This window comes from Solea solea, chromosome 1, assembly GCF_958295425.1.
Source record: "Solea solea chromosome 1, fSolSol10.1, whole genome shotgun sequence".
NCBI lineage: Eukaryota > Metazoa > Chordata > Actinopteri > Pleuronectiformes > Soleidae > Solea > Solea solea.
This window is the reverse complement of record NC_081134.1, coordinates 28,054,462-28,080,766: the sequence shown is the minus strand read 5'-3', so window position 1 is coordinate 28,080,766 and position 26,305 is coordinate 28,054,462. Positions and strand designations below refer to the sequence as shown.

The following is a 26,305-nucleotide window of genomic DNA, read 5'->3' as shown; positions in this document are numbered from 1 at the left end:
AATTAATTACATTTTAATTCAAATATATATATATATTAAAATATCAAAATAAAAATAATTTGAAAGTTTAAAACTATATTTAACAGAATTTTGACTTTAAGGCTCAAATAAATGTAAAATATTTAAGATCAATTTTAAAGATTTTACATTTTACAGTGTAGATAAACCTTTTAAACATTTATGAAATAAACACAATTTCATTATTTATTCATATTACGGAAACTATATCATTAATAACTTCTTTATATGACTGTATAATCTATACATGTATATGTACATTCAAACATATATAAAAGCAGTGCTTTGTTCTTGTTGTGATTGAGCGCCCTCTAGTGTTAAATAACAAATGAACAAACGAAGAAAAAGCCGACACTGTGTTGATAAATGTGTTTTTATTGGTTTCCACATTGAAATTATCTTCATCATCATCTTCATCATGTCAATAAAAACATATTAAAGTGAGATTGAGTGAAATTTATAAGTAAAATAAACTGTGACGACAGAAATGACTTTAACTTTACATTTGTGACATTTTAAAAGCAAAAACTATGTTGTTTTTTTAAACCGCAAAAATGAATCCTCGTTAATCTGCCAAATTATAATCTACTCAATCTAAAAATTATAAAAATCAATACGATTTTATTCGCCCACACACACACACACTGTGTTCTATTTACGTTGGTACTCGGATGTCGCAATCGGAGTTCATCGCGTTCCAGTTGAGAAGTCAGGGGGTTAGTGTAGCGTAGTGTAGCAACAATTGTACAAAGCAAAATTAAATCATACGGTGTCTGAATTATTTACGACAAAAGTGATATGGACAGAAAATGTAGCCAATTCTAACTCCGGTAACGTGAGGTTGCTACTAGTTTCCAAGCGGGAAGTTTGGGGGGGTGCCCCTTTAAGCCGCACCCCCCGATGTTGGAAATTCCATGTTCTGACGACAAATGGAACGCGCAAACAAACGTACAACATGAAAGAGGAAAGTGGAACTTTCTAAAAAAACATAAAAACAAATCCTGCAAGTTAGGGGTGGGGGGAAAACATCAATAGTGAAATATTGCGATATTTTATAAAATCAGTTGACATTTGTCCACTTAAAGGCGGCAACTGCGAAAACTTTTATCTATTGACAAAAACGTTTATATCGTGAAAACTAACCGACACAAAAACTCAGAATAAATAAAAGACAAAAAAAGAATATTAAATTTGCCCGAGAAAAATCACGTAATTTGTTCTTTAACAATTTTTAATCCCAACGGTGAATCGGACGATAAATTAGCCTCTAGCCTTCTTTTCACTTGTGTGATTAAAAAAAGTGACAGACTTTTCGTGTTTGTCGTAAAAATTAATCTTTCGCACCTTTTTCATGCGTCCGTCTTTTTCTTGAGAGCTAAGTCAGCGACAGCATGCTAAGCAGTTTGCCGTGTTTTTCCAGCAGCAACTTTTAGCCCACATTGCATTTCACTTGCACTCAAAAGTCGGAAGTTTGGACTGCGGCGACCCCCCTTGGTCGTTACTCAGTATTTGTTAGCGATTCTTTGTCAGTGTCAAAGTTGGCATTCTGTGTTGCTACAATGTTGTAGAAATAGCATGTAATATGTTCCTCAAATAGACTAGAATAGCATGCTAGGTAACTAAACTAGCAATAATGCTAACATTTGTCACACCAAATTGACTAGTTAACTAGGTAAATACTGCAACATGAATCCCCCATGTTGGTCTGGTGATTCTATGTACAAAATTGTTTCTAGCTTTCTACTTAATAAAGCTAGCTGTAAAAGCTGACATGAATCAGTGTTAATTGTGTATGCTAATATGTATTTAGCCTGCTGGTTAGCAAAGCTCGTAGTAACAGTGAGCAAATATAGCTATGAAGCTTTCCAAATATACCAGCTTAGTTTGCTAATTCAGCCATTACATTTAGCAAATGTGGCTAAAATGCTAACATGAATGAAATGTTATGATGCTGGTTTTTATGTGTGAAATATCATGTGACGAGTTTAACATATGGACTAGCTTAGCATGCTATTTAGCTAACTTAACTTAACTTAAACGCCATGTGACGTGGTTCCTGGTTCCGACTTCCGAGCTAAATGAAACACTCTGTGAAGCTCCTATCGGGATTACCTACATTTCTCAAGAATACTCTAGAGAACACATTTGGGACGTCGTCTTACGTTGAAATTCAAAGATCGTTAACGTCTAACTTTATTTTTTTTTTTCTTTTCTCTTTTTTTTTCTCCTTTAGTTGCAACATTCCACGTAGTTAGCAGGCAACATTCCCGACTTCCCGGTTCTCTGCACGGTGCCGTACATCCAGCCCTCGTCGATGGGCTGAGCGTTGATGATGACATCGCCGTCCCTGAAGGAAACCTCGTCGAGGTCCTGAGCCGCATAATCGTACAGTGCCCGATAAACGCGCTGCAAAAAAAACACACGACACACAAGTTAGCGTAATTTTTTTCTCTATGGACATTACATTACATGTCATTTAGCAGACGCTTTTATCCAAGGCGACTTACAAGGGAATTGAGTACAACCTGCCAGGGGTGGAGTTAAACTTGCGACCATGAAGTCTTTGTACACAGGGACAAATTTCGCTATTAAATTAACAAATGTAGCTAAAATGCTAACACAAATCAAATATTACAATGCTGGTTTTTAGTTAGCAAACCTAGCAACAAAGCTAACATGAAAGACATGTTGCTGCAGTGTTTATGTATGAATCATGACGAAATGTGAAGATCAAATAGAGCATACTAGTTAGCAAGCTTTTCAAGCACCAGCCAATCAAATCGCATGTTCCGAGTAAATGTAAATTCTGCCCGTTATTTTTTTCCGTGTTTTTGTTGGATAGTTAGCAACTCTTGCTACAGAGTTAGCTTTAGCAGAAAATGTACATGCAAGTGTGCGATTCCTACTGATTTGGGGGGCGGAGCTTCTGTGAAAGTACCGACAGGACAGTTTTGGACATATATGTAGCATTTTTTTTTTAAAGTGTAGTTTGCTATTGTTAGCATTTTTTCAACACTTCAGGACCCAGCTTTTTAAAAAAGTACTCCACCTTTATTTGGTGTCTAAAGTTTGGGGGAGGAGCTTTGACCAAAGGGCTGACAGGAAGGGGGTGGGATTAATCAGTTGAGATCGGTGTAAATGTGAGACGCTACTGCTAACCAATCTGCACTTACTGAGCCTAGCTTTAACATGTGGTGTAAATGTGTGAAAGTGAAAATCCCCAGAATGCACCAGGTCATGTGTGTGGGCGGAGCATACCATTGTGGCCGAGTGTGGCGGGGAGGTGACGGATCTGACCGATGACATGCTGGTCTGGTGCATGTAGCCGTGATGATACTGCTGCTGCTGCTGCTGCTGCTGCATCTGAACGCCCTGATGGTACGCTCCAGGAAGGACTGGAGCTGAGAGAGAGAGGTATAGAGAGAGGGAGAGAGAGAGGGAGGGAGGGAGAGAGAGAGAGGAAGGGAGAGAAAGAGAGAGGGAGGGAGAAATAGAGAAAGAAAGAGGGAGAGAGTCAGTCAAACTTCAGGAAACACCACTCACTCTCCCACACCAAAGCCCATAGAGAAAATCAGTGATTTTAATCACAAACACACGAGTTGTTGATCCACTGCTGCCTCCATCACTAATTTCAAATGTCTTATTTTGACACTTTGGCATTAAAATCCTTTTTTCAGATGAACCTCAGTGACACAAAGTGACCACACGAGGCAGCAGTAGACCAGCAGCTCCTGTGTCCCTGTGAGCTAAAATCACTGATTTTGTCTATGGGGTCTGGTTTTGGGAGAGTGAGTGATTTACAAACTTATGTTTCCTGTTGGAAAAGTCTGTCTCACAGTGAGATAAAGATGTGAACATGTTCTTAAAGATATCGTGGACATCCATGACGTAGATTTTTTATGACACAAGTTTTGTTGAGCGGCTAAAACATGAGTCACACACGTGTTGGTAGAAAAATAAAGGTTCAGAAACACACTGAACTTTCTCTTTAATTTAAATAAATACACACACACGCACGCACACACACACACACACACACACACACACGGAGTGTCAGTGGCTCATCCTTATCACTGCTGCTGTTACCAGGAGTGTCAGCGCTGCTACGATCCCACAGGTCAGAGGTCAGGGAGCTGACGGACTGAGTCTGGCTGTGGGTGAGAGACTGCTGCGAGTGAGGCCTGCTCAGCCTGCGCTCAACCCGCTCTGATACACAGCAGCAGCAGCAGCAGCAGCAGCCACCAGGGGGCAGCAAAGGACAGATAATAACAACAGGGACACAGGAACAGGAGGAAAAGATGGAGAGACAGAAATTATAAGACAATTTTAAATAAAAAAAAGAAACTGGAGGATGAAAGTGGTGTTTTCATTTATTAATCCACATTATATGAGCAGTCTTTCGAGGGAGGAAGTGTGTTCAGTGAATGTGTTAACAGGAGAAAACTCACACACACACACACACAAAGAAGCAACAACAAAAGACTAGAAGAATATTTCCATGTGTAAATATCACAGTGAGAGCTTTAATCATAACATTAATCACATGATGTCATGCATTTTTCAAAATTAACTAAATTAGCTTGCTAGCTAGCATCCTTAGCTATAGTGTTAACAGTATCATATTATTGCTATGGTGTATTTCAAATATGAAATTAGATTATGAGTTAGCGATCTTATCTATGGTGCTAACAATATTCACATGTTGCCATGGTGTTTTTTTTTGATATTCCACGTAATCTGTGGATCTAAATCTAAATCAATTTACTAGATTAGATTAGTTTAAGAGTTAGCAAAACAATAGCTATGATTTGTTATTTAGTGAACTTGTCTGTAATGCTAATATCAAAAGTAATGTGTATCAAACACTCAACACTAGCATTAACCAGTGAGCGACAACTTTGGAAACAACTGGAACAAAGAGCTTTTGTGAAAACGGTGAGTGGACCCTCAGGGATTAATGAGATCAAAGGGAGATAGTGGATTAAAAGTGAGTTCCACACGTATTTGTTATTATTTTTCCAGGGGAAGTACCGGACATCCTGCGGAGACTCTTGGACTGGACTTCGTCCTCCAGAGGGTCAAAGTCAAATATGGAGCCTGGGTCTGTTCTCCACACCTTCAGGTCTTCACAGAGGGAGGAGGAAGACGTTATGACCGCGTGTGTGCATGTGTGTGGACGCGCTGCAGTAATCCAGCACATTTACTGTCCTCATGTCAACAAAGTGACTGGATTTTTGATCTGTCAAAAGTCCAGTCCAGTGTAGATTTTTGTCAAAGGCTTTTATTTTGAAGGAAACGACTGTGAACCGGGAGTGCACCTGTTGTGTTTAGTAGAAAAGTTAATTCTAATAAAATCATGAATGAATGAATGAATGTAGTAAATGATGTTTTACTGACAAAAACATGTTTTTTTGTCAAGACCTGCAGGAAGTGATGGGTTCATATGTGGTGAGGAATTAAACACGTTTCATTTTAAGAACACAACATGAACTCAGATTCCCGACTCAGAAACTCGAAGCAACGTCACTGACCTCGACGTGAGACTCCAAGATGGCTGCCACTCACGCCAACACTGAGACTTTTACGGCTAATGGCACGTTTGTCACATTTGTTTCTCAGTTAATCGTAGTCATACACGCGGTACTTTTTATCTTAAATTTTTATTCGTAGATGTGTTGCTACGCCAAAGACACCGCAATACAATATTATCATGATATTTGAAGTCAAGAACCGGTATTATCGTGATATTTAAGTCATAATACGATATTATCACTGACCTACGATGATGCCTCCCGGTCGTCTGTCCATCTCCATCGCCTGCGGGTGGATCCCTTTGCTATAGGCCGCCTCCCCCATCATCTGATTGGCCCGCTGGTAGCGCTCCATGCTAGGATCGTCCAATCCCGGTGTGTAGCCGCGGCCGCGCGCTCGCTCAAAGTCCTCATGATACTTGGCCTGTGAGGGGGAGGGGAAACACACTGTGTCAATATCACACACACACGAGGAGACACACACATGCACACACAAACACGAGTAGACAAACACGAGTAGACAAACACTCACATTAGGGTGCATTTGGTCAGTGAGCAAGTAAAAACACACACGCAAGTGTTTTAAAATATTTTATTATTATCTCACACACACACACACACACACAGGGTCAGGTGTGTGTTAGTCTTCAAACCAGCATGCCACGTCACTCCTGTTAGCTCCTCCCATGGCAACAGCAGGCGTGAGCCACGGCAACCCGGGCGGCTACCATGGAAACCGTGTCCTGTGACTTCCTGACACGCCTGTACTCGGGCGTGTCCAGCTCAGTGCAGCTCCGCCCCCTCACTTCCTGCAGCCCGCGCTGATACTTGACCTGTTTATACACACACACACACACACACAAATACAGAAAATAAGTATAACACACTGTGTGTGTATATACTGTGTGTGTGTGTGTGTGTGTGTCTTGCCGAGCTGATGTTGTCCTGGTTCTGTCGGACTCGCTCCAGCTCCGGCGTCACTCCGACACTCGTGGCCTTCACCGCGCTCTGCTTGTACTTCACCTGGTGGACGATGGACAGAAGACGTCATGTGACACACGTGATCAGTACCTGTCAATCATTTCAACTTAAAGTTGGATCTTATTGGCTGCAAAAAAAAAAAACTCCCGACTCCTTCATAGTGCTTTATAGAATCCTTCACAATGACATCATTTCCTGCCATAAATTAGTGTGTTCCAGTTGTAATGAGAAGTCGGAAATTCCCGAGTTCAGAAGTTTCAATATGAGTGGCCCCCTCAGGTCGGATTTTTGTGTGTGTGCGTGCGAGTGTGCATGTGCCCTCACAGAGCTGATGTTTTCCTGGTTGCGTCTCACTCGCTCCATCTCGGGCGTCTCCATGACAGCGGTCCCGTGTCCCACCTCCTCTCTGTACTGCACCTGCAGCAGATTAAAGGATCAGTACGCATGTCGTATCTTCTGTTCTTGTACGCATAATAAACTCACGTCACTGATCTTCTTGGTGTTCTCTCTGGCAAGGACGATCTCCGGCGTCTCTGTGACGGACAACTTTAACCCTCTCATGAGCTTGGAGTCCCAGCTGTAGCGCAGCTAGAGGGCAACAGAGAGCTGCATTAACCTAACACACAGAGGAGGCGGAGACATAAGTCGGCACACACAGTCGGAGATAAGTGTGTTTTGTGTGTCCTCACAGAGCTGATGTGTCTCTGGTTCTCTCTGACTCGCTCCATCTCTGGAGTTTCAGACACGAGACTGTAACGACCCTTCAGACGCTCCGCCTCATCTTTATACTTCTTCTGCACGAACAGAGAGACACAGACAGTCTTTAAGAACATGTTCACGTCTTTATCTCACTGTGAGACAGACGTTTCCAACAGGAAACTGAAGTTTGTAAACCACTCACTCTCCCACACCAAACCCCATAGAGAAAATCAGTGATTTTAGCTGGCGGGGACATAGAAGCTGCTGGTCTACTGCTGCCTCATGGGGTCACTTTGTGTCACTGAGATAAATCTGAATGAAGGACTTTTAATGCCGAATTAACAAAATAAGATATTTGAACTGGGTGAGAGAGGCAGCAGTGGATCAACACCAACAACACAATAACTGTGTGCTGTGATGTTAAAATCACTGATGTTTGGTGTGGGAGAGTGAGTGGTTTACAAACTTCAGTTTCCTGTTGGAAAAGTCTGTCTCACAGTGAGATAAAGACGTGAACGTGTTCTTAAGGAGATCATAGACTTAAACTGACGTAGATTTCACTGGCTGCAGGGGGCGCTCACACCTCCCCCACACTGACCTGACTGTAGACGTCTTTGAGGTAGGAGGCGTGCAACAGCTGTGGAGTGTCTGTGAGCGTTCCGTATGAGTTCTCTCTGAGCTGCTCCGTCTGTTTGTAAAATCTCTGCGACACAAACCACGTCACAAACCTTCAGCTGAGCAAAGCGACTCTGATGACAAGTTTGACAGGTGTCTGATTTAACGTCACCTGGCTCTGGATCTGTGACGCTCTCTTGGCTCGTTGTATCTCCAGGACGTCGGCGCTCAGCTCCATGCCTTTACCCACAATCTCCTGCTCCAGATCGCGGCGGTATTCTCTCTGACAGGAATGCACACACACACACTGTTAACTTGACTCTCAGGATGGGTCTCAAAGAACTACACTTTATCACAGACTGGTGAACAGAGTTCACCAGCAGCAGCAAACTGACTACCTGTCACCTGATCAGTCATTGTCACTGATTTGGAGCACCTGTGAAGACACTGAGGGACTCAACGGCCGTTTCTCAATATCCATACTTGTGCGTACTTGTGCGTACTTGCGTACTCCCGTACTTGTGAAAACGTCATCAGCCTCAGTCCAAGTTGTGTTCCAATTCTCAAGTAAGCGAACAGCGAGGACGGTTCTCAAATCCCGGAAGTGTTCTCGCTCCGCCCATTTTTACCAAGTATGCATCGGAGGTGACTTAAGCGTACTTGCGATGGCCATGTATCCCAGAATACATTTCTGGGGAGCATAGCAGCAGATAATAGAAATATAAATCTGAAATAAATATTTTTCTGTGTCCCGAAACAAAGTTTTAACATCATTTGAGGCGAGAAATGAGTCATTTAGAATTCAAACATGTGGTTTGTGTATGAAGATATGACTTATTTATAGTTTGACAGCGACGTTTGTCGGAGGTGATCAGCTCCGCCTCTGCGGACGCTCGGCGCTCACTGTGCCCGGCACATAGAGCAGCGTTACCTCGGCCTGTCCTGATGAAATGATCCGCTGGCTCAGACATCGCTGTCATTAGATGCTCGGTGTGATCCATAGATCACATATTTTACATACATATTTTGTTTTTAATGGAAACGTTTTGACCTGACAGTTTGAAGGTTTGTATTTTATTAATGTTTCATTTATTTTAACTTTGAATGTTAGATTTATATTAAAGTCGCACGGTCATTGTATCTGTATTTAAATATAATATGTAAATATTAGATATGTATAGTATAGTATGTAGAGTAGTATATATTTGTACACGTCATACATTTATATATGTATATATATCTACAATGCTGTAACATATCTATTTTCCACATTGTAATATTTGTATTGTATATTTTAATAGAAATAAATTAATAAATGAAGTTAAATATTTAAAATGTAAAAATAATAACAACATATATATGCATTTATTAAAAGTATTTCATATGTTCATTTATCAACACCGTAGGTGGCAGTAATGAGGCTGCAGCACTTGGCGCCAGCCACCATTCAAACAGCAGAACAATACATACATACTTGCATACTTGAGTATTGAGAAACAACCACATACTTGTGTACTCCCGTACTTCTCAAGTATATACTTCCCAAGTAAGCAAGTACATACTTGCTTACTTGAGTATTGAGAAACGGCCAGTCATTCAGTCAAACAAACTTCAGAGAGAAGACCTCCAAGTTCACTCATGTTTAACTACTGTGTAGATTGCCTGAAGAACACATTGCAGCATTGACTGCATTGATTTATGTTAAATGGGTTTGTGCTGAAACAATATTTCATTTTGAGTTAGGAAAATTAAAGGTATAAAGATACAAAGGGATAGTAAAAACTTAAATGTTAAAACTTTACTAAAAAATTTGTAACTTTTGTAATTTACTGACCAGACCAATCAACTGACAAAGCCAAAAGGAAAATAAAAAATGATTGAGTCGGAAATTGGAGTTGTCCTTTTGTCCTTTGGATGTTAAACAAGAGGAGGACTTGACACACACACACACACACACACACACACACACACACACAACAACATGAGAGTTAAACTCACAATTTATGAGCGTTTTTATGATAGTTTAAACAGGGGTGATAGTTTTACCTGGCTCAGGATCTGACTGGCGTTTTTAATCCTCAGCAGCTCAGGTGTTTCCTCCAGACCCACGCCTGACAAGCCCCGCCCCTTCACTTCCTGTTCCAGGTCTTTCCTGTACTCCTTCTACAGAGAGAGAGAGAGAGAGAGTGAGAGAGAGAGCTGTGAATGTGAGGACGAGTTAATGCTGTGCATGTGTGTGTGTGTGTGTGTGTGACCTCGCTCAGCAGAGAGGTGGCGTGACGCGCCGTCAGGTAACCAGGCGTCTGATCCACGTCCACCAACGCTCTTCCCTTCACCTGCTCCTCATAATCTCTGTGATATTCTCTCTGAGAGAGAGAGAGAGAGGGGGGGGGGGGGGGAGAGAAGTCAATGTTCGAGGGGTTTAATCTGAAATTAAAAAAGGAAAATCCATGTTATCAGGCCTGATCATGGTTTAATCCCTGATTTCCAGGGTTTAATACTGAAGTAAAAAAAAAAATTCCAGGGTTAATCTGTATTTAAAAAATCAAAATTCCCAGGTTTAGTCCCACAGGTATATTAAAAAAAAATCTGCATTCCTGGGTTTATTCCTAAAATTTATAAATTCAGGTTCCCGGGTTTTAATCCTTGAGCTGTTCAGGTTTAGTCCAGATTTAGAAAAAAACATGTTCCCAGATTGAATCTTGAGTTAATAATCCATGTTCTCAGGTTTAATCTGGGATTCAAACATCCACATTCCCAGGTTCAATCCTGGCACTAAAAATCCATGTTCCCAGATTAAATCAAATTTTTACCTCACTCTGCATCTTCTGAGATTCTTTGGACACTTTGTACGTCTGAGTGTCAGAAAACTCCATCTGACATCGACCTTTGTTCTTCTCATACTCCTCTCTGTACTTCACCTGAAACACACACACACACACACATGCACGCACAGCAATGTGGTTGTTGTTGTTGTGGTTGTTGTTGTGGTGGTGGTGGTGATTGTTGTTGTCGTGGTGGTTGTTGTTGTTGTTGTGGTGGTGATTGTTGTTGTTGTGGTGGTTGTTGTTGCTGTTGCTGTGGTTGCTGTTGTGGTGGTTGTTGTTGCTGTTGTGGTGGTTGTTGTATATGTTGTTATTATTGCTGTGGTTGTTGTTGTTGCTGTGGTTGTTGTTGTGGTTGTTGTTGTGGTGGTGGTTGTTGATGTTGTTGTTGATGATGTTGTGTCACCTGACTGTGCAGTGCTGCGTTCTCTCTGTGGTGAAGCTGTTCAGCAGTATCCACGGGGACGTGGTAGTGCGCCTTCGATTGCTCGTACTTCTTTTTATACTCCACCTGATCTCACACACAAACACACACACACACACACAGATTATCTGATGGATTATGTTGTGTTAAATGAAGGAGGCGGAGCTCCATACGTTGCTCTGCAGTTTGCTGGCGTGCAGCACGTGCTCCAGCTGCAGCAGGTTCGGCAGGTCTGCAGATCCTTCAGGTTTCTGGTTCTGGTTGTTCTTGTACTTCACCTGAAAAACACAAGACCACAAGATGTCAGATTAAGTCCACGATGTCTTCAAGAACATGTTCACATCTTTATCTCACTGTGAGACAGACTTTAACAACAGGAAACTGAAGTTTGTAAACCACTCACTCCCCCACACCAAACCCCATAGAGAAAATCAGTGATTTTAGCTCACAGGGACACAGGAGTTGTTGATCTACTGCTGCCTCGTGTGGTCACTTTGTGTCACTGAGGTAAATCTTAAGAAAGATTTTCAAATGCCGCACTCACAAAATAAGACATTTGAACTTAGTGATTGAGGCAGCAGTGGATCAACAACTCCTGTGTGCTGTGATGTTAAAATCACTGATTTTCTCTCTGGGGTTTGGTGTGGGAGAGTGAGTGGTTTGGAAAAGTCAGTGAGTTAAAGATGTAAACGTGTTCTTAAAGACACAGTTTTACACATTTTCATGAATTCCTTGGGAATGGATGCAGTTTTATTGATTCACACTTGATGTTGTTACAGCGTTAAGATCTGTGTGTGAGTACAGTTTGGCTCAGATCCAGATTTTAATCCAGTTCAGTGTTTGTTCGTTTCAAATGTCTTATATTTCTGGATTCTGACATGTTAACAACGTTCTTTTGAAAGTTCCCGTCTCGGGTGTCGGAGCCCAGACTGGGTCCGGGCGTTAAAGAGGTCTCACTCCTCTTGTTTAAAGAGACGCAGCAGTGAGTGAGCGAGCGCCAAACACCAACAACACAGCTAACAGCAAGGAGCTGTTATGTAACGAGGAGAGGAGACGCTCTTTTTCTGGCAATGAGTGGGCGGACACACACACACACACCACATTTACAGTGTGTGTGTGTGTGTGTGTGTGTGTGTGTGTGTGTGTGTGTGTGTGTGTGAAACCTCTTCAAGTTCTCCTGCTTTCATCCCACAAACTCCATTTGCTTTTGAGAGGTTGCCATGGTTACCCCCACAACTGACTGAACAGCATACGAGTCAAAGGGACACACACACGGACACACTTCATCTCAGCAAAAATCTAAATGTCTGAATCTCTTATTTCGGCCGTTTAATAAAACTCTCTTCACATGCTGATGAACATTAATAACATTATCTGATTTAAAGAAAAAGTGGAAATAATCCTTTAATTTGTCTCAACAAGGACAACTGAAGTATTAATGAGATAGAACAAGCCAGCGTTTCCTAAACGTGGTTTAATCCATGTTCTCAGACCCTGTGGTCATGTGACAGTGTGTGACTGGGGTCATGTGACTCACTCACCTGACTGGCCAGAGCAGCAGCAGCTTGTGTGTGTTTGAAGGAAACACAGTCGAGTGGGTTGTAACAAGGTTTCTGGCCCTTTAAATGTCTGTCAAACTTCTCCTTGTACTTCACCTGCAGGGGGCGACAACACACGTCTGTGTGTGTGCATGTGTGCGTGTGTGTGTGTGTGTGTGTGTGTTACCTGGCTGGTCAGTTTAGAAACCTCTTTAGCGTGTTGGATGTCAGTTCTGGATAAAACTGAGCCGTCACTGTAGACTGGCTTTGTGTTGTTCTTATAGGCAACCTGTGACACACACACACACACATACACAACTTAAACACAACAGTATTTCATGTATATAAACACTATAATAAACTGGGATATTTATGTTAATATATCCATGAAAAAAGAAAACTACACAGTTGTTTGGTGAGAGGACAGAGGAGACAGAGTCACACGCTGCCCACTAGTGGTCGGAGGGTGAACTACAACACAGAACCACAGCTGTTCAGAATGTTTCCATGACAACACAGTGCTGTATCCACTCGGTCTCACGGCAGGAAATGACACAGTCTGAGGAAGACGAGTCTGAGTGAGTCTTTATCTTTGTCGTCATCTTCTTCTCTGTCTCTCTCGTGTTTCTGTCTCTCATGTCTGTCTCGTCTCTCTCTCTCTCATGTATCTGTCATGCCTGTCTCTCTGGTGTCCCTCTGTCATGTCTCTCTCTTGTGTCTGTCTGTCAGTCATGTCTCTCCGTCATGTCTCTCTCTCGTGTCTGTCTGTCAGTCATGTCTGTCTGTCATGTCTCATGTTCAGAACAGTAGAACAGCTTCTATAATTGATCGTCCTCAGCTCACACTGAACAGCTGCTGAAGACGACTGTTGTCATGGAAATTCATGTTGTGGTTTTGTCACACACACGCGCACACACATGCACACACACGCACACGCACTCACGTCACTGGCCAGTTTAGCAGCGTTGCTGGCGTTGATGATGTCAGGTCTGTTAGGAAGTGCGTTGTAATGATGAAGCTCCTCTTTATCTTTAGTGTAGCCGACCTGAGACCAGCAGGGGGAGCTCTTGTCAACATCCCACACACACACAGAGTAACATATATGTGTGTGTGTGTGTGTGTGTGTGTGTTTACATGGCTCTGGTTCTTGTTGACCTCCATGGCGTGCTCCACCTCAGGCAGTGTCTTCATGTTGGTGTAGTTGGACAGTCCTTTCTCACGGTTAAACTTGTCCTTATAAAACTTCTACACAGACAGAAAAATAATAATATAAAGATAAATAAACTGAGGTGAACGACAATGAAGAGGGCAAATGATGAAGGAAAACACACAAACACACACACAGAGGAAACTGTACGTTTTATTCTATTAAAGCTAAAATATCTTTATATTTGGGATGGGAATCACCAGAGACATCACGACATGATATTATCACGATATTTAAGTCACGATATTATCACGATATTTAAGTCACAATATTATCACGATATTTAAGTCACAATATTATCACAATATTCAAGTCACGATATTATCACGATATTCAAGTCACGATATTTAAGTCACAATATTATCACGATATTTAAGTCACGATATTTAAGTCACAATATTATCACGATATTTAAGACACAATATTATCACGATATTTAAGTCACGATATTATCACGATATTTGAGTCACGATATTTATCTATCATGTTAAGTGTCAGATCAGTTGTGTTAAGCAGCTGTGTGTGTGTGTGTGTGTGTCATTCGCTCCAGTTAGCATCACATTGCTCGGTCACACAGACGCGTCGAGTTTCAGTTCACTTTCAGATTTTCATCATCATCTGACTCCCTGAGGCTGCTGCTGCTGCTGCTGGGGTGTGTGTGTGTGTGCGTGCGTGTGTGTGCGGGTGTGGACAGTAGGTCAATGTCTCTGTCCTCAGGCTGTAGAGAAAAACACATCTGTTCTGTGTGTTCACACCTCAACAAACAAATACACAAACACAATCCTACTTTATGTGTGTGTGCGTGTGTACAGCTTTATCTCCTTACTCACGTCGTACTTCATTTTGTCCCTGCACGTCTTCTGACTGAAGACTAAACTGATCAGTGTCCACCGTTCCCACACCTTCATATTTTAGTATACATAACCAGATTATTTCAGTGGTTTTAATCAGATTATTTCAGTGGTTTTAATCAGATTATTTCAGTGTATCTAACTCAGCTACTTTAGTATATATAATCAGATTATTTGAGCATAGCTAATTCAGCTACTTTAGTATATATAATTAGATAATTTGAGCATATCTAACTCAGCTACTTTAGTATATATAATCAGATTATTTTAGCATATCTAACTCAGCTACTTTAGTATATATAATCAGATTATTTGAGCATATCTAACTCAGATACTTTCATATACATATTAATAATCATTATTTCAGCGTGTGCAATCGGATTATTCTGGGGAGTGCATTCAGATTATTTCAGTGGGTGTCACTGAAGTGTTTTTTGGTGGGGGCAACCATAAATGTGGTCAAAAGATAGCGCTAACAGGAAGTAGCCATGTTTTCAGTACAAATGACGAGTAGAAAACAGAAAGTCTTGACTCTGTGCTGCCCCCCGGTGGACGTGTACATAAACCAGACTCACGTCGCTCTGCGTCTTGGTCAGCTCTTTGGCGAACACGGTCTCAATGGTCTGAGGCATGTGTGCGTACAGACTGCAGCTCGCCTCCTTCTTACTCTCCTCTCTGTACGCTTTCTGCAACACAAACACAACAGCTCACCCTACAGGAGGACACAGGAACTGCTCTGGTTTCCTGTCTTTTTCTTTGTTTGTTTACCTCGCTGTGCAGCCGAGTTTGCTCCTTGGCGTGTTGAGTTTCTTTGGTTTGCGGCAGCAGAGAATACAAACTGTTTACCAGCTCCTTCTTACCGGACTCTTTATATTTACTCTGGGAGAAGAAAACAAACAAACAAACAATTAATGTCATGGAGCTACTGATTACTGACAAACAGAGATTTTAACTGAGATTATAATCCTGTTTGTTGATGACACACAACTGTACCTCTGACATATATCAGTTATTATTTTGTAATTCATTTAAACGATGATGTAAACAGGCCGGTATTGTTTTTTTTAAACCTGTAAAATAACCTCTGCTGAACTTGTTTTTCGGCTCATTTACAGACATATTTTTAAAAGATTAAGACATATTTGTAAGATTAATAAAAACTTCTTGTTTGGGGACCCAAAAAACATCTCCTCTGAGCCATCTGAGAGCCCCAGACCCAGTCTTTGGGAACCGTAGGACACATATCGTGATATGACTGTTTGACAGGATGAGATATTTATCATGTATTGTGTTGAGATTATCACTGTTTAATCTTATTCTATAATTTCATACTATAATTAATAAGTAGAAAGAGATTAGTAGAGATTAGAGATTGTTTTCTTCTCCTCTCACCTCGCTGTGCGTCTCAGCCATGTCTTTGATAAACTGCGTGTGCAGAGTCTCCGGCAGCAGCGAGTACAGACTGACAGACAGATCGTCTTTGTCCTTCCTGTATGAGGCCTGAGAGACAAAAACAAAACATCGCATTAACATTTCAGTAATCTGATCATTCATGGATTGTTATGGTTCAGAAAATGTTGCAGAATGTTGATCAATCAGACATTATCAGATTATTTCAGTGGTTTTAATCAGACGTATCTTATTCTACATACCTAATTCAGTGGTATAAATACTCACATTATTTCACTGGCTGCAATCAGATTATTCTGGGGAATGTAATCAGATTACTTAAAGCGGTGTAATCAGATTATTTTGTTGATTACCTTGCAGGATGAAATCAGATAACTTCTGTGATCAGAATATTTTTGTATTCAGATTATTTAAAGAGGACATAGCCCGGAAGTGCCAATTAATGCTACATTTTTGTGTTTATCTGCGTCATTACCTCGTTTATGAAGCCCTAAAAGTCCATAACAATCAGTTCAGCCACTGCTGAGAGCGCAGGGTTTGATTGTTTTCCTGAGCTCTACGAAGAGGAACGGCAATTCTGTTGACTAGTTACGTCACTGGCGAATTTCACCACTCCTCTAAACAGCAGCGCCTCCTAGTCCGTGCACTAGAGTCCGGGCACATCCGGTGACGTGATTTCAACCGTAGAAGAAGAACTACTCTCGTTGTAGCTGCTGAGCTCCGTACAACCAATACGCTTAGCATTAGCGATAGCCGGCTACAGGCTAAGCTACACGCTACGCTCGTGTTTCATTTGCATGGGTGTTTATCATCTCGGTAACCACAACGTTATCCAAGCTACAGGCGTCCTGCAGCGTCTTCTGACTCTGGGTCAGACTCCAGATCAAATGCGTAAGGGATTATGGCATTACTCAATGTTTTGATAATTGCTAGCGGTGAATCTGCCTTTCCAGAGGGGGAGCTGGTGGTCTGAGAGCTGACGTACCAATGACGTCACTTCCAGGTAACTGGCCAATCACAAGACAGTCCGTGTTCTGTGGGTGTGGTTTTGGTCTGAAACAGCGCAGCTGACGAGAGCATCAGTGATGAGACATTTACATCGGCTCGTTTGTAGCGACTAGGACGTTTTTTTTTACCATAAAAACGATTTCATGTTTGTAAGTACACCTCCATTTCTCACATATAAGTGAGCCATGCTATGGCCTCTTTAAGTGGTTTTAATCACATTATTTGAGCGTATCTAATTCAGCTATTTTATCATACCTAACCAGATTATTTCAGTGGGCACGATCAGATTTATCTGGGGAATGTATTCAGATTATTTCAGATGATATAAACAGCAAGACTGCTTTTGCAAACACAACAGATTCATTTAGTGGTTTTAAACAGATTATTTTAGTATACATAATCAGATTACTTCAGTGGGCACAATCAGACTATTCTGGGGAATGTGTTCAGATTACTGAAGCAGTAAATATCAGATTACTTCAGACAAATTTTGTCAACATAAATCAGATTATTCTGGGGAACATATTCATTTTACTTCAATTGGTGTAATCAGATTATTTTGGTGATTACCTTGCAGGATTAAAAACAGATTACTGATGTAGTGGAAATCTGATTACTTCTCCAATTAGACATTTTTTGCATTCAGATTATTTAAATTTTAATCAGATTATCCCAGCATATCTAATTCAGCTATTTTAGTATACATAAGCGTATTACTTCAGTGGGCACGATCAGATTAATCTGGGGAATGTGTTCAGATTACTGAGGCAGTTAAAATCAGATTACTTCAGACACACACACACACACCTGACTCTGAAGTTCCGACATCTGTTTAGCGAACTCCGTCTCGTTGGTTTGTGACATGTGGCGAAAAACGCTGCTGCTGATCTCGTCTCTGCCTTTCTGTTTGTATTTACTCTGAGGAAACACACACATCAGATGTATATAACATATATACACAGTGTGTATATAAAGAGTGGGCGTGGCGTCTGACCTGACTCTGCAGCTCCATGGCAGCTTTAGCTGCCTTCATGTCCTCAGTATGCGGCAGCAGAGAGTAGAGACTGGAGCTCAGCTCCTTCTTACCTTCTCTGTACTTCACCTGCACATCAAACACACACACACATTACACACTCTTACACACTCACAAACTTTATTAACAACCTTTATTGTCTTCACACACGACGACGATGATAGTGGACCTGACTGTGCAGCTCTGCCGTCTCTCTCGCGTGCTGAGTCTCCAGAGTCTCAGGGAGTCGATGATACAAACAGCTGCTCGCCTCCTTCTTACTCGCCTCCCTGTACTTCACCTGCAGGACACATGGAGTCATGAAGCCTGATCTCACACACACAGAAACACAAAGGTGCACAGGTGGGTCCTCTCACCTCGCTCTGAAGCTCAGACACAGTCCTGGCGAGCTGCGTCTCTGTGGTTTGTGGCAGCTGAGAGTAAAGACTGTGAGAGAGGCTCCTGATCCCGTCTTCTCTGTATTTACTCTGGACACACAAACACGGCGTCACATCACACACACATCAGTAATACCTCAGATGTGTGCATGTGTGTGTGTGTGTGTGTTTACGTCACTGTGCAGGTCGGACATCTTGGCAGCGAGCTGCGTCTCGGCCGTCTGCGGCAGCTGAGCGAACAAACTGCACGACATCAGCTTCCTCCCGCTCTCCTTGTACTTGTTCTGGATTAAATGTCACACTTTTATTACTACAGTCTACAGAAGTATATATATGTATGTATGTGTATATGTATGTGTATACATATATAAATATATATATATATATATATATATATACATATACATATATACATATATATATATACACATATATATATATATACACATATGTATATGTATATATATATATATACATATCTGCCTGGCCAAAAAAAAAGTCGCCACCTGGATTTAACTAAGCAAATAGGTAAGGGGTTGCTGCATCTGCAGTTGGTCAGGTCTAGGTTCAACATTAACAGCAACATTATGTGCCCAACGAATGAGGTCAGCTGACTACCTGAATATAATGAATGACCAGCATTTTTTTCTTCCCTGATGACATGGGCATATTCCAAGATGACAATGCCAGGATTCATCATGCTCAGATTGTGAAAGAGTGGTTCAGGGAGCATGAGACATCATTTTCACACATGGATTGGTCACCACAGAGTCCAGACCTTAACCCCATTGAGAATCTTTTGGATGTGCTGGAGAAGGCTTTGCTCAGTGGCCCGACTCTCACATCATCAATACAAGATCTTGGTGAAAAATCAATGCAACACTGGACGGAAATAAATCTTGTGACATTGCAGTAGCTTATGTAAACAATGCCAAAGGCGTTCCAATGATGTGACCCTTTTTTTTAGGTGGCGACTTTTTTTTTGACCAGGCAGTGTATATATATGTGTGTGTAAGTATATGTAAAAAAAAAAAAAAAGAAAAGAGAATAACGTTTACAAGAGATTAGCTGTAAAAAGAAATAGCAACAAACTAATAAATATGAATGTAAGATAGAGTAAACTACACAATAAAACAGCATAACTTCATATTTACTTCGTTTGAGGTTAAACCCTTTAACACCTCAACCTCAGTTTTTGCTTATTTTAACCATAAAAAGCACAAGAAAATGTCCCGTAACTAAGTGTTTTTGACCACTTTTCAAGTTCTTTACAATGTACTACATGTTAAAATGGTGCATTGACGTTTTAATGTTTTATTGAGGAAAAAAAACACGAACACCAGATATTGTGTGTTATATTTGAATTGTGAACAGTATAAAACACATTTAAAATAACATTTGTTGGGACAAAAAATGGAAAGACGTTGATTCTCCGTCGTCCTGCGACAGTGTGAGTGAAACTTTAATAACCATGGGTCGACTTTGACGTGCAACTTCTCAACTTTCAGAAACCGTGACACTGTATTAACTCCACTGTATTTCTCTTTCTGCCTCTGGAATCTGTTTCTAAATCACCTCGTCTTCCTTTAGTATTTGCTCTTATTTCGGTTCACGACCTCTTATTTCTAATATCTAATCTTAGCTGTTGCTGTGTGTGTGTGTGTGTGTACCTCACTCTGCAGCTCAGTGACCTCTCTGACTCGCTGCGTCTCCAGAGTCTCGGGCAGCTGATGGTACAGAGAAGTGCTCACCTCTTTCTTTCCCGCCTCCTTGTACTTGACCTGCAGGAGAAAAAAGAAATCAACCAAATCCAAGAGAAACAAAGTGCAAAACAAGAGAGAATAAAAAGAGACAGAGAGTGCAGTTTGTAAACCGCTCACTCTCCCACACCAAAGCCCATAGAGAAAATCATTGATTTTAGCTCGCAGGGACACAGGAGCTACTGGTCTACTGCTGTCTTGTGTTATTTATGTCACTGAGGTCAATTGGAACAAAGGATTTTAAATGCAGAAGTGACAAAATAATACATTTGAACTGAGTGATGGAGGCAGCAGTGGATCAACAACTCCTGTGTGCTGTGATGTTAAAATCACTGATTTTCTCTATGGGGTTTGGTGTGTGAGAGTGAGTGGTTTACTAACTTCAGTTTCCTGTTGGAAAAGTCTGTGTAACAGTGAGATAAAGAAGTGAACATGTTGTTAAGACGTCGTAGACTTAAAATTATGCAGATTTTATGAAGTTCACCTCTTTTTAATTGGATCAAATCTGTCTAGTTTCTCCTGTCACCTGTCCAGAGCACATTCACGGGTTTAAACACCTCATACATGCTTAAAAATACTTAAACTACCCCTTTAAGGAGATGGAGGAGAGTGAAGGAATTATCAGCAGCTCTGAGTGTGTTTCTGATAACAAGACAAGAATAGTCCATGTGACGTTTCTGCTCGTCCACACAAACATGGCGTGGTTTCAGGACATGTAGTACACATGCCAGGCCTGTATGTGGTGCAGGAGAATCGAGCTGTAGTTGTTCTTACCAAATAACTACATTTTCTATGATATCTTTCATACTGTGAATGAACTCTATATAAAACTATAAAATAAAACACACACATTAACATAATACAGGAAGTAGTCCTGTGTCCTCTCACCTCGCTGTGCGTCTCAGCCATGTCTTTGACAAACTGCGTCTGCAGAGTCTCCGGCAGCAGCGAGTACAGACTGACGGACAGATCGTCTTTGTCCTTCCTGTACAAGGCCTGGAGAAGAAAATCAAGTCACATTTGAACTTTATTATCATTTAAATCAATTATGGCGCTGAATGCTGGGTTAAAGCGTTAAAAATGAAGGGAAAATAAATATTAAGAGTGTAAATTAAATCAGATGTTTGACAGATCCTGTGTGTGTGTGTGTGTTCCTCACCTCACTCTGTATCTCTGACACGTGCTTGGCAAACTGCGTCTCAGCTGTTTCAGGCAGAAGTGAGTACAGGTTGTTAGCCACGCCTTTCTTCGCCTCCTCTTTGTACTTCAACTGAAAACAGAAAACAATATGGCAGACGTTCACCACGCTGCACGTCGCCTGCGACACTTGGCTGCCGCGATATGCGTCGCGACCACTCGCATTCCTCACCTCACTGTAGACGTCTCTGAGCTCCTTGGCCAGCTGCGTCTCCTTGGTTTCAGGCAGATGATGATACAGAGAGTCACTCGCCTCAGTCTTACTGTCCTGTTTGTACTTTGCCTTCACGGAGAGAGACAAGAAAAGACAAGAACTTCAACAAATGTCCAACAGTGTGACAAAAATGAGAAATTAAAACAGATTTGAGCCACTAAACAAAGACTTGCGTAATAAAATCGACTACATTTTAAGTCTAAGATGTCTTAACAACATGTTTGCGTCTTTATTTCAATGTTAGACAGACTCTTCCAACAGGAACCTGAAGTTTTTAGCTCGCAGTGACACAGGAGCTGCTGGTCCTCTGCTGCCTCGTGTGGTCATTTTGTGTCACTGAGGTAAATCTGAACAAAGGATTTTATAGGCCGAAGTCATTAAAAAAAGACATTTGAACTGAGTGATGGAGGTAGCAGTGGATCAACAACTCCTATGTCTCCATGAGCTAAAAACACAGATTTTCAAAGTCTGTCTAACAGTGAGATAAAGCTGTGGAACATGTTTATTTCCTTCATATTCAAAGTGTGAGAGTTTGTGAGGGTGAACATGTGGGTTGACGGTTCAATACCTGACTCTGCAGCTGTGAAGCCACTTTGGCGTGAGCCGTGTCCAGAGTCTCCGGCAGCTTTGAGTACAGAGAGCTGGACAAGTTCTTCTTCACTGCTTCTTTATATTTGTTCTAAAACAAACAAGTAAACATATTTACATTTAAGAAGCAGAAAAATCACAGATAATCATTTATAAGCGACCGTACCTCACTCTGAAGTTCAGAAACAGCTTTGACAAACTGAGTTTCGTTGGTTTCTGGCAGCAGCGAGTAAACGCTGACACTCTGACTCTTCCTCCCACTTTCTTTATATTTGTTCTAAAGACCAAAATAAAACAAAATCCACAGGAAAAAAACACAGCTTGACTTCAGGTGTTTTACATTCTGTACACTTACAAATTAAACTTATACACTTTTACACTATTATTAAAAGTTATTGTTAATGAATAAACCTGACTCTGCAGCTCCGTCAGCTCACGAGCAAACTGTGTCTCTGCCGTTTCAGAGAGCTGAGAGTAAAGAGACGACGACGTCTCCTTCATCCCTCCATCTTTGTACTTGTTCTGTCAGAGACACGGGGACAGAGGATGAGGAAGAGAGGACAGGGGACGAGGAAGAGAGGACAGGGGAAGAGGAAGACGAGGAAGTGAGGATGGGGGACGAGGAAGAGTGGACGGGGGACGAGGAAGAGAGGACAGGGGACGAGGAAGAACGGAATATGAGAGAGAGAGAGGACGAAGGAGAAACGACAGATGGTGGATTAGGAGAAAAATGGAGGATTAAGGAGGAAAAATACAAAATAGAGGATTAAAAAATGACGGAGGATGTAGAAGAAAAGTTGGAGGAGAAAGAATTAAGAAAAATAAAAAAATATATACATAACAGGTGGAAAGATGGAGGACAAAAAACTGAAAGAGAGGATGAAATATGAAAGATTGATAAAAATCTAAGACAGAGGATAAAAGTTAAAAAAAGATAGAATAAAATATAAGAGGATGGAGAATGAAAGGAGGATGAAGAAGGTGGAGAAAGACTGACTTGGCTCTGCAGCTCCGTCACTTCTTTGACACGTTTAGTTTCCAGAGTCTCAGGAAGTTTAGAGTAAAGAGACGACGACGTCTGCTGTTTCCCCTCCTGTTTGTACTTCACCTGACAACAGACAGAGAGACATACAGACAGAGAGACAGAGACAGAGCATGAAACAAACTACAAAAGTTCCTCCTCTCTCACTGACCACTGCTATCACTCAGTCTTTATCAGCTGTTTAACCAATGAGAATCCAGTTTCAGGTCCACACTGTGGTGGACACATTTAGATTCATGATAGCATGAAGACTTCCTCCACAAAGCTCCTCCCACTGTCACTTATCGCTCCCACACCAAAGTCCACAGAGAAAACCAGTGATTTTAACATGGAGGCAGCAGTGGGTTGTCCTCACCTCACTGTGAGTCTCAGCCATGTCTTTAACAAACTGTGTGTTCAGAGTCTCAGGCAGCAGAGCGTACAGCGTGTCACACAGGTCCTCTTTGTCCTTCCTGTACTTCACCTGAAGACAAACAAAGAAAAACAACAACGTAAACACAGGAAAGAGACGAGGGAAATAAAGAGAAGAGTTCTCAGTGAGTGAGGAGAGGAACACACACCTCGCTCTGAATCTCTGACATGTGTTTGGCAAAATGCATCTCTGTCGTGTCGGGGAGGAGACGATAGAGAGACGAGGACATGTCCTTCTTACTGTCTTCTTTATATTTCACCTGCAGCACGACAACAAACAAACAAACAGAATCAGTGCATGTGTACAGATGGAAACAAACACTTTCTAACATTCACGTTATAACCTGTCTAAGTAGTAGCATCGAGCAGAGGGCGCACATGAGGTTTTTCTACATAATAAAGTTAGTATCCTGTTAGAGCTTGCTAACTTAACTAACAAGTAAGAGTTAGCATTCTAACTATCCCAAGTGAAGTTAACTTCCTGTTAAAGCATGCTAACCTCACTAACAAGCAAAAGTTAGCATTCTAACTATCCCAAAGGAAGTTAGCATCCTGTTAGAGCTTGCTAACTTAACTAACAAGTAAGAGTTAGCATTCTAACTATCCCAAGTGAAGTTAACCTCCTGTTAAAGCATGCTAACCTCACTAACAAGCAAAAGTTAGCATTCTAACTATCCCAAAGGAAGTTAGCATCCTGTTAGAGCTTGCTAACTTAACTAACAAGTTAGAGTTAGCATTCTAACTATCCCAAGTGAAGTTAACCTCCTGTTAAAGCATGCTAACCTCACTAACAAGCAAAAGTTAGCATTCTAACTATCCCAAAGGAAGTTAGCATCCTGTTAGAGCTTGCTAACTTCACTCACGAGTAAAGGTTAGCATCCTAACTATTTTGAATGAAGTTAGCGTCCTGGAATGCACTTTTATATCAGAGAAAATCAGGGATTTTAACATCACAGCACACATCACTGCTGCCTCCATCACAAAGTTCAAATGTCTTTTTGTTAAGCGGCTAAAATGTTTAACAATAATATTATAATAAATAGGAAAATGACGTCACCTGACTCTGAAGCTCCGTCACTTCCTTGGCTAACTCAGTCTGGATGGTTTGAGGCAGAGTAGAAAACAGAGCGGACGACAAATCCTTCTGTACGTCCTCTTTATATTTGACCTGAGGACAGAAAAGCCCAGAGGTTTTAAAACGATAGTTTAAAACATGGAAATTTGAGTTTATTAAAAAATGTAGGTCGACTCTGTTTCATAAATAAGACAAACGACGAGTCATGCTTTAAACGGACGGACAGACAGACGGTGAGGTCGGCATGGCTGTGGTCACCTGACTCTGGATCTGTGAGGCCTGTCTGGCGTGTTGAGTGTCCAGAGTCTCAGACATGGTGGAGTATAAACAGCTCGCCGCCTCCTGACGTCCACACTTCCTGTACTTTGTCTGAAAAACAACAGGAAACAGTGTTTATTAAAGGTTTATTCATTTTTACGAGGAAATAAATATACACTTAGGACAGAGATTAAGGATGTTCATAAAAATAACCTTTAAATTTCAATTATATAAATGTAAAACATATTGAAACATCAGTAAATGAATAAAGGTAGGGATAAATAGATAATAAGAAATAAAAGTACAAAGTAAAAAAATCTGACCTCACTCTGTAGTTCAGAAACACTTTTATTAAACGTTGTGTCGTTGGTCTCGGTCATGTGACTGTAGAGACTCTGACTCTTCATCACATCCTCTTTGTACTTTTTCTACAAACAAACAAACAATCAGGTTTAAATTCAAACATATTTACGTTCACTGGACTGTAAACATTCCATTTCTTCCATGCGATGGCGCTGTTTCTTCCCTTCCTTTCACGTAACGTTGTAAGTTGACGCTCGTCTTTGTTTTTTAAAGATCTTTCTCAACATTTTAATGGCCATTTTTTCCAAGTTAAATATGTCAATCCGTTAAAAAAACGTACTTGACTCTGCATGTTTGCGACTTCTCGAGCGAACTGCGTCTCCAGCGTGTCAGGCAGCTGGTGATAAACCGGACACGACATTGTCTTCTTCACTGCGTCTTTGTACAAAATCTACAGGAAACGAGACACAGAAACAACACTGAGTGTGTGTCTGCGTGTATGTACGTGTGTGTTGGTGTGTGTGTGTGTACCTGGCTCTGCAGCTGCGACGCCTCTTTAGCGTGCTGCGTCTCCATGGTTTCAGGCAGTCGATGGTACAGAGACGTGGACGCCTGTTTCTTACTGGCTTCTTTGTATTTAGCCTGAATACACACAATATTATTAATTTAAACCAAATCTGTAATCTGGATTAGATCTGATCCTGCACACTCACACCAAATTTGATTCAAATCCGATGACTTCTGAAAGATATTTCACATCATTTTTTACAGTTTTGCCCATTTATTACAAGTGGGGATTGATTGAAAATGTGATCATTTTTGTGATGTCATCAGTGGGCGGATTCATACCAAAATTGAATGGGAACATACTTGAGTGATCACCTACACATCACGAAGAAAAGATCCTGATCTGTTCAGATGTGGCAGAGATATACACTGG

At 41.2% G+C, this 26,305-nt stretch overlaps 1 protein-coding gene across 8 annotated transcripts in view; it reads right to left on the bottom strand.

The window, feature by feature from the left end:
• Positions 1 to 1,741: 1,741 nt before the first annotated feature.
• LOC131458806 (nebulin-like) overlaps positions 1,742 to 26,305 on the bottom strand; it is a 42,647-nt gene continuing 18,083 nt past the window's right edge. For 4 of the 8 annotated variants that reach the window (XM_058628084.1, XM_058628102.1, XM_058628094.1 and 1 more), the window contains exons 27-70: positions 25,897 to 26,007; positions 25,706 to 25,816; positions 25,386 to 25,490; positions 25,063 to 25,173; positions 24,787 to 24,897; positions 23,879 to 23,989; positions 23,674 to 23,781; positions 23,274 to 23,384; positions 22,688 to 22,798; positions 22,443 to 22,553; positions 22,257 to 22,367; positions 21,647 to 21,757; positions 21,437 to 21,547; positions 21,166 to 21,273; positions 20,188 to 20,298; positions 18,691 to 18,801; positions 18,497 to 18,607; positions 18,310 to 18,420; positions 18,102 to 18,209; positions 17,915 to 18,025; positions 16,082 to 16,189; positions 15,458 to 15,568; positions 15,265 to 15,375; positions 13,766 to 13,876; positions 13,575 to 13,676; positions 12,819 to 12,920; positions 12,635 to 12,748; positions 11,267 to 11,371; positions 11,076 to 11,180; positions 10,658 to 10,765; positions 10,100 to 10,210; positions 9,891 to 10,007; positions 8,017 to 8,127; positions 7,828 to 7,932; positions 7,220 to 7,324; positions 7,014 to 7,118; positions 6,855 to 6,947; positions 6,480 to 6,572; positions 6,278 to 6,382; positions 5,796 to 5,973; positions 5,050 to 5,142; positions 4,105 to 4,224; positions 3,277 to 3,419; positions 1,742 to 2,424 (exon numbers count right to left, since the gene is read on the bottom strand). In XM_058628084.1, coding sequence (XP_058484067.1) covers positions 2,248 to 2,424; positions 3,277 to 3,419; positions 4,105 to 4,224; positions 5,050 to 5,142; positions 5,796 to 5,973; positions 6,278 to 6,382; positions 6,480 to 6,572; positions 6,855 to 6,947; positions 7,014 to 7,118; positions 7,220 to 7,324; positions 7,828 to 7,932; positions 8,017 to 8,127; positions 9,891 to 10,007; positions 10,100 to 10,210; positions 10,658 to 10,765; positions 11,076 to 11,180; positions 11,267 to 11,371; positions 12,635 to 12,748; positions 12,819 to 12,920; positions 13,575 to 13,676; positions 13,766 to 13,876; positions 15,265 to 15,375; positions 15,458 to 15,568; positions 16,082 to 16,189; positions 17,915 to 18,025; positions 18,102 to 18,209; positions 18,310 to 18,420; positions 18,497 to 18,607; positions 18,691 to 18,801; positions 20,188 to 20,298; positions 21,166 to 21,273; positions 21,437 to 21,547; positions 21,647 to 21,757; positions 22,257 to 22,367; positions 22,443 to 22,553; positions 22,688 to 22,798; positions 23,274 to 23,384; positions 23,674 to 23,781; positions 23,879 to 23,989; positions 24,787 to 24,897; positions 25,063 to 25,173; positions 25,386 to 25,490; positions 25,706 to 25,816; positions 25,897 to 26,007 — 4,938 coding nt within the window. In that variant the 3' untranslated portion in view covers positions 1,742 to 2,247. Of the gene's footprint in view, positions 2,425 to 3,276; positions 3,420 to 4,104; positions 4,225 to 5,049; positions 5,143 to 5,795; positions 5,974 to 6,051; positions 6,383 to 6,479; positions 6,573 to 6,854; positions 6,948 to 7,013; positions 7,119 to 7,219; positions 7,325 to 7,827; positions 7,933 to 8,016; positions 8,128 to 9,890; positions 10,008 to 10,099; positions 10,211 to 10,657; positions 10,766 to 11,075; positions 11,181 to 11,266; positions 11,372 to 12,634; positions 12,749 to 12,818; positions 12,921 to 13,574; positions 13,677 to 13,765; positions 13,877 to 15,264; positions 15,376 to 15,457; positions 15,569 to 16,081; positions 16,190 to 17,914; positions 18,026 to 18,101; positions 18,210 to 18,309; positions 18,421 to 18,496; positions 18,608 to 18,690; positions 18,802 to 20,187; positions 20,299 to 21,165; positions 21,274 to 21,436; positions 21,548 to 21,646; positions 21,758 to 22,256; positions 22,368 to 22,442; positions 22,554 to 22,687; positions 22,799 to 23,273; positions 23,385 to 23,673; positions 23,782 to 23,878; positions 23,990 to 24,786; positions 24,898 to 25,062; positions 25,174 to 25,385; positions 25,491 to 25,705; positions 25,817 to 25,896; positions 26,008 to 26,305 lie in introns of those variants that run through there. The other 4 variants (XM_058628117.1, XM_058628123.1, XM_058628138.1 and 1 more) reach the window with 4 other exon arrangements.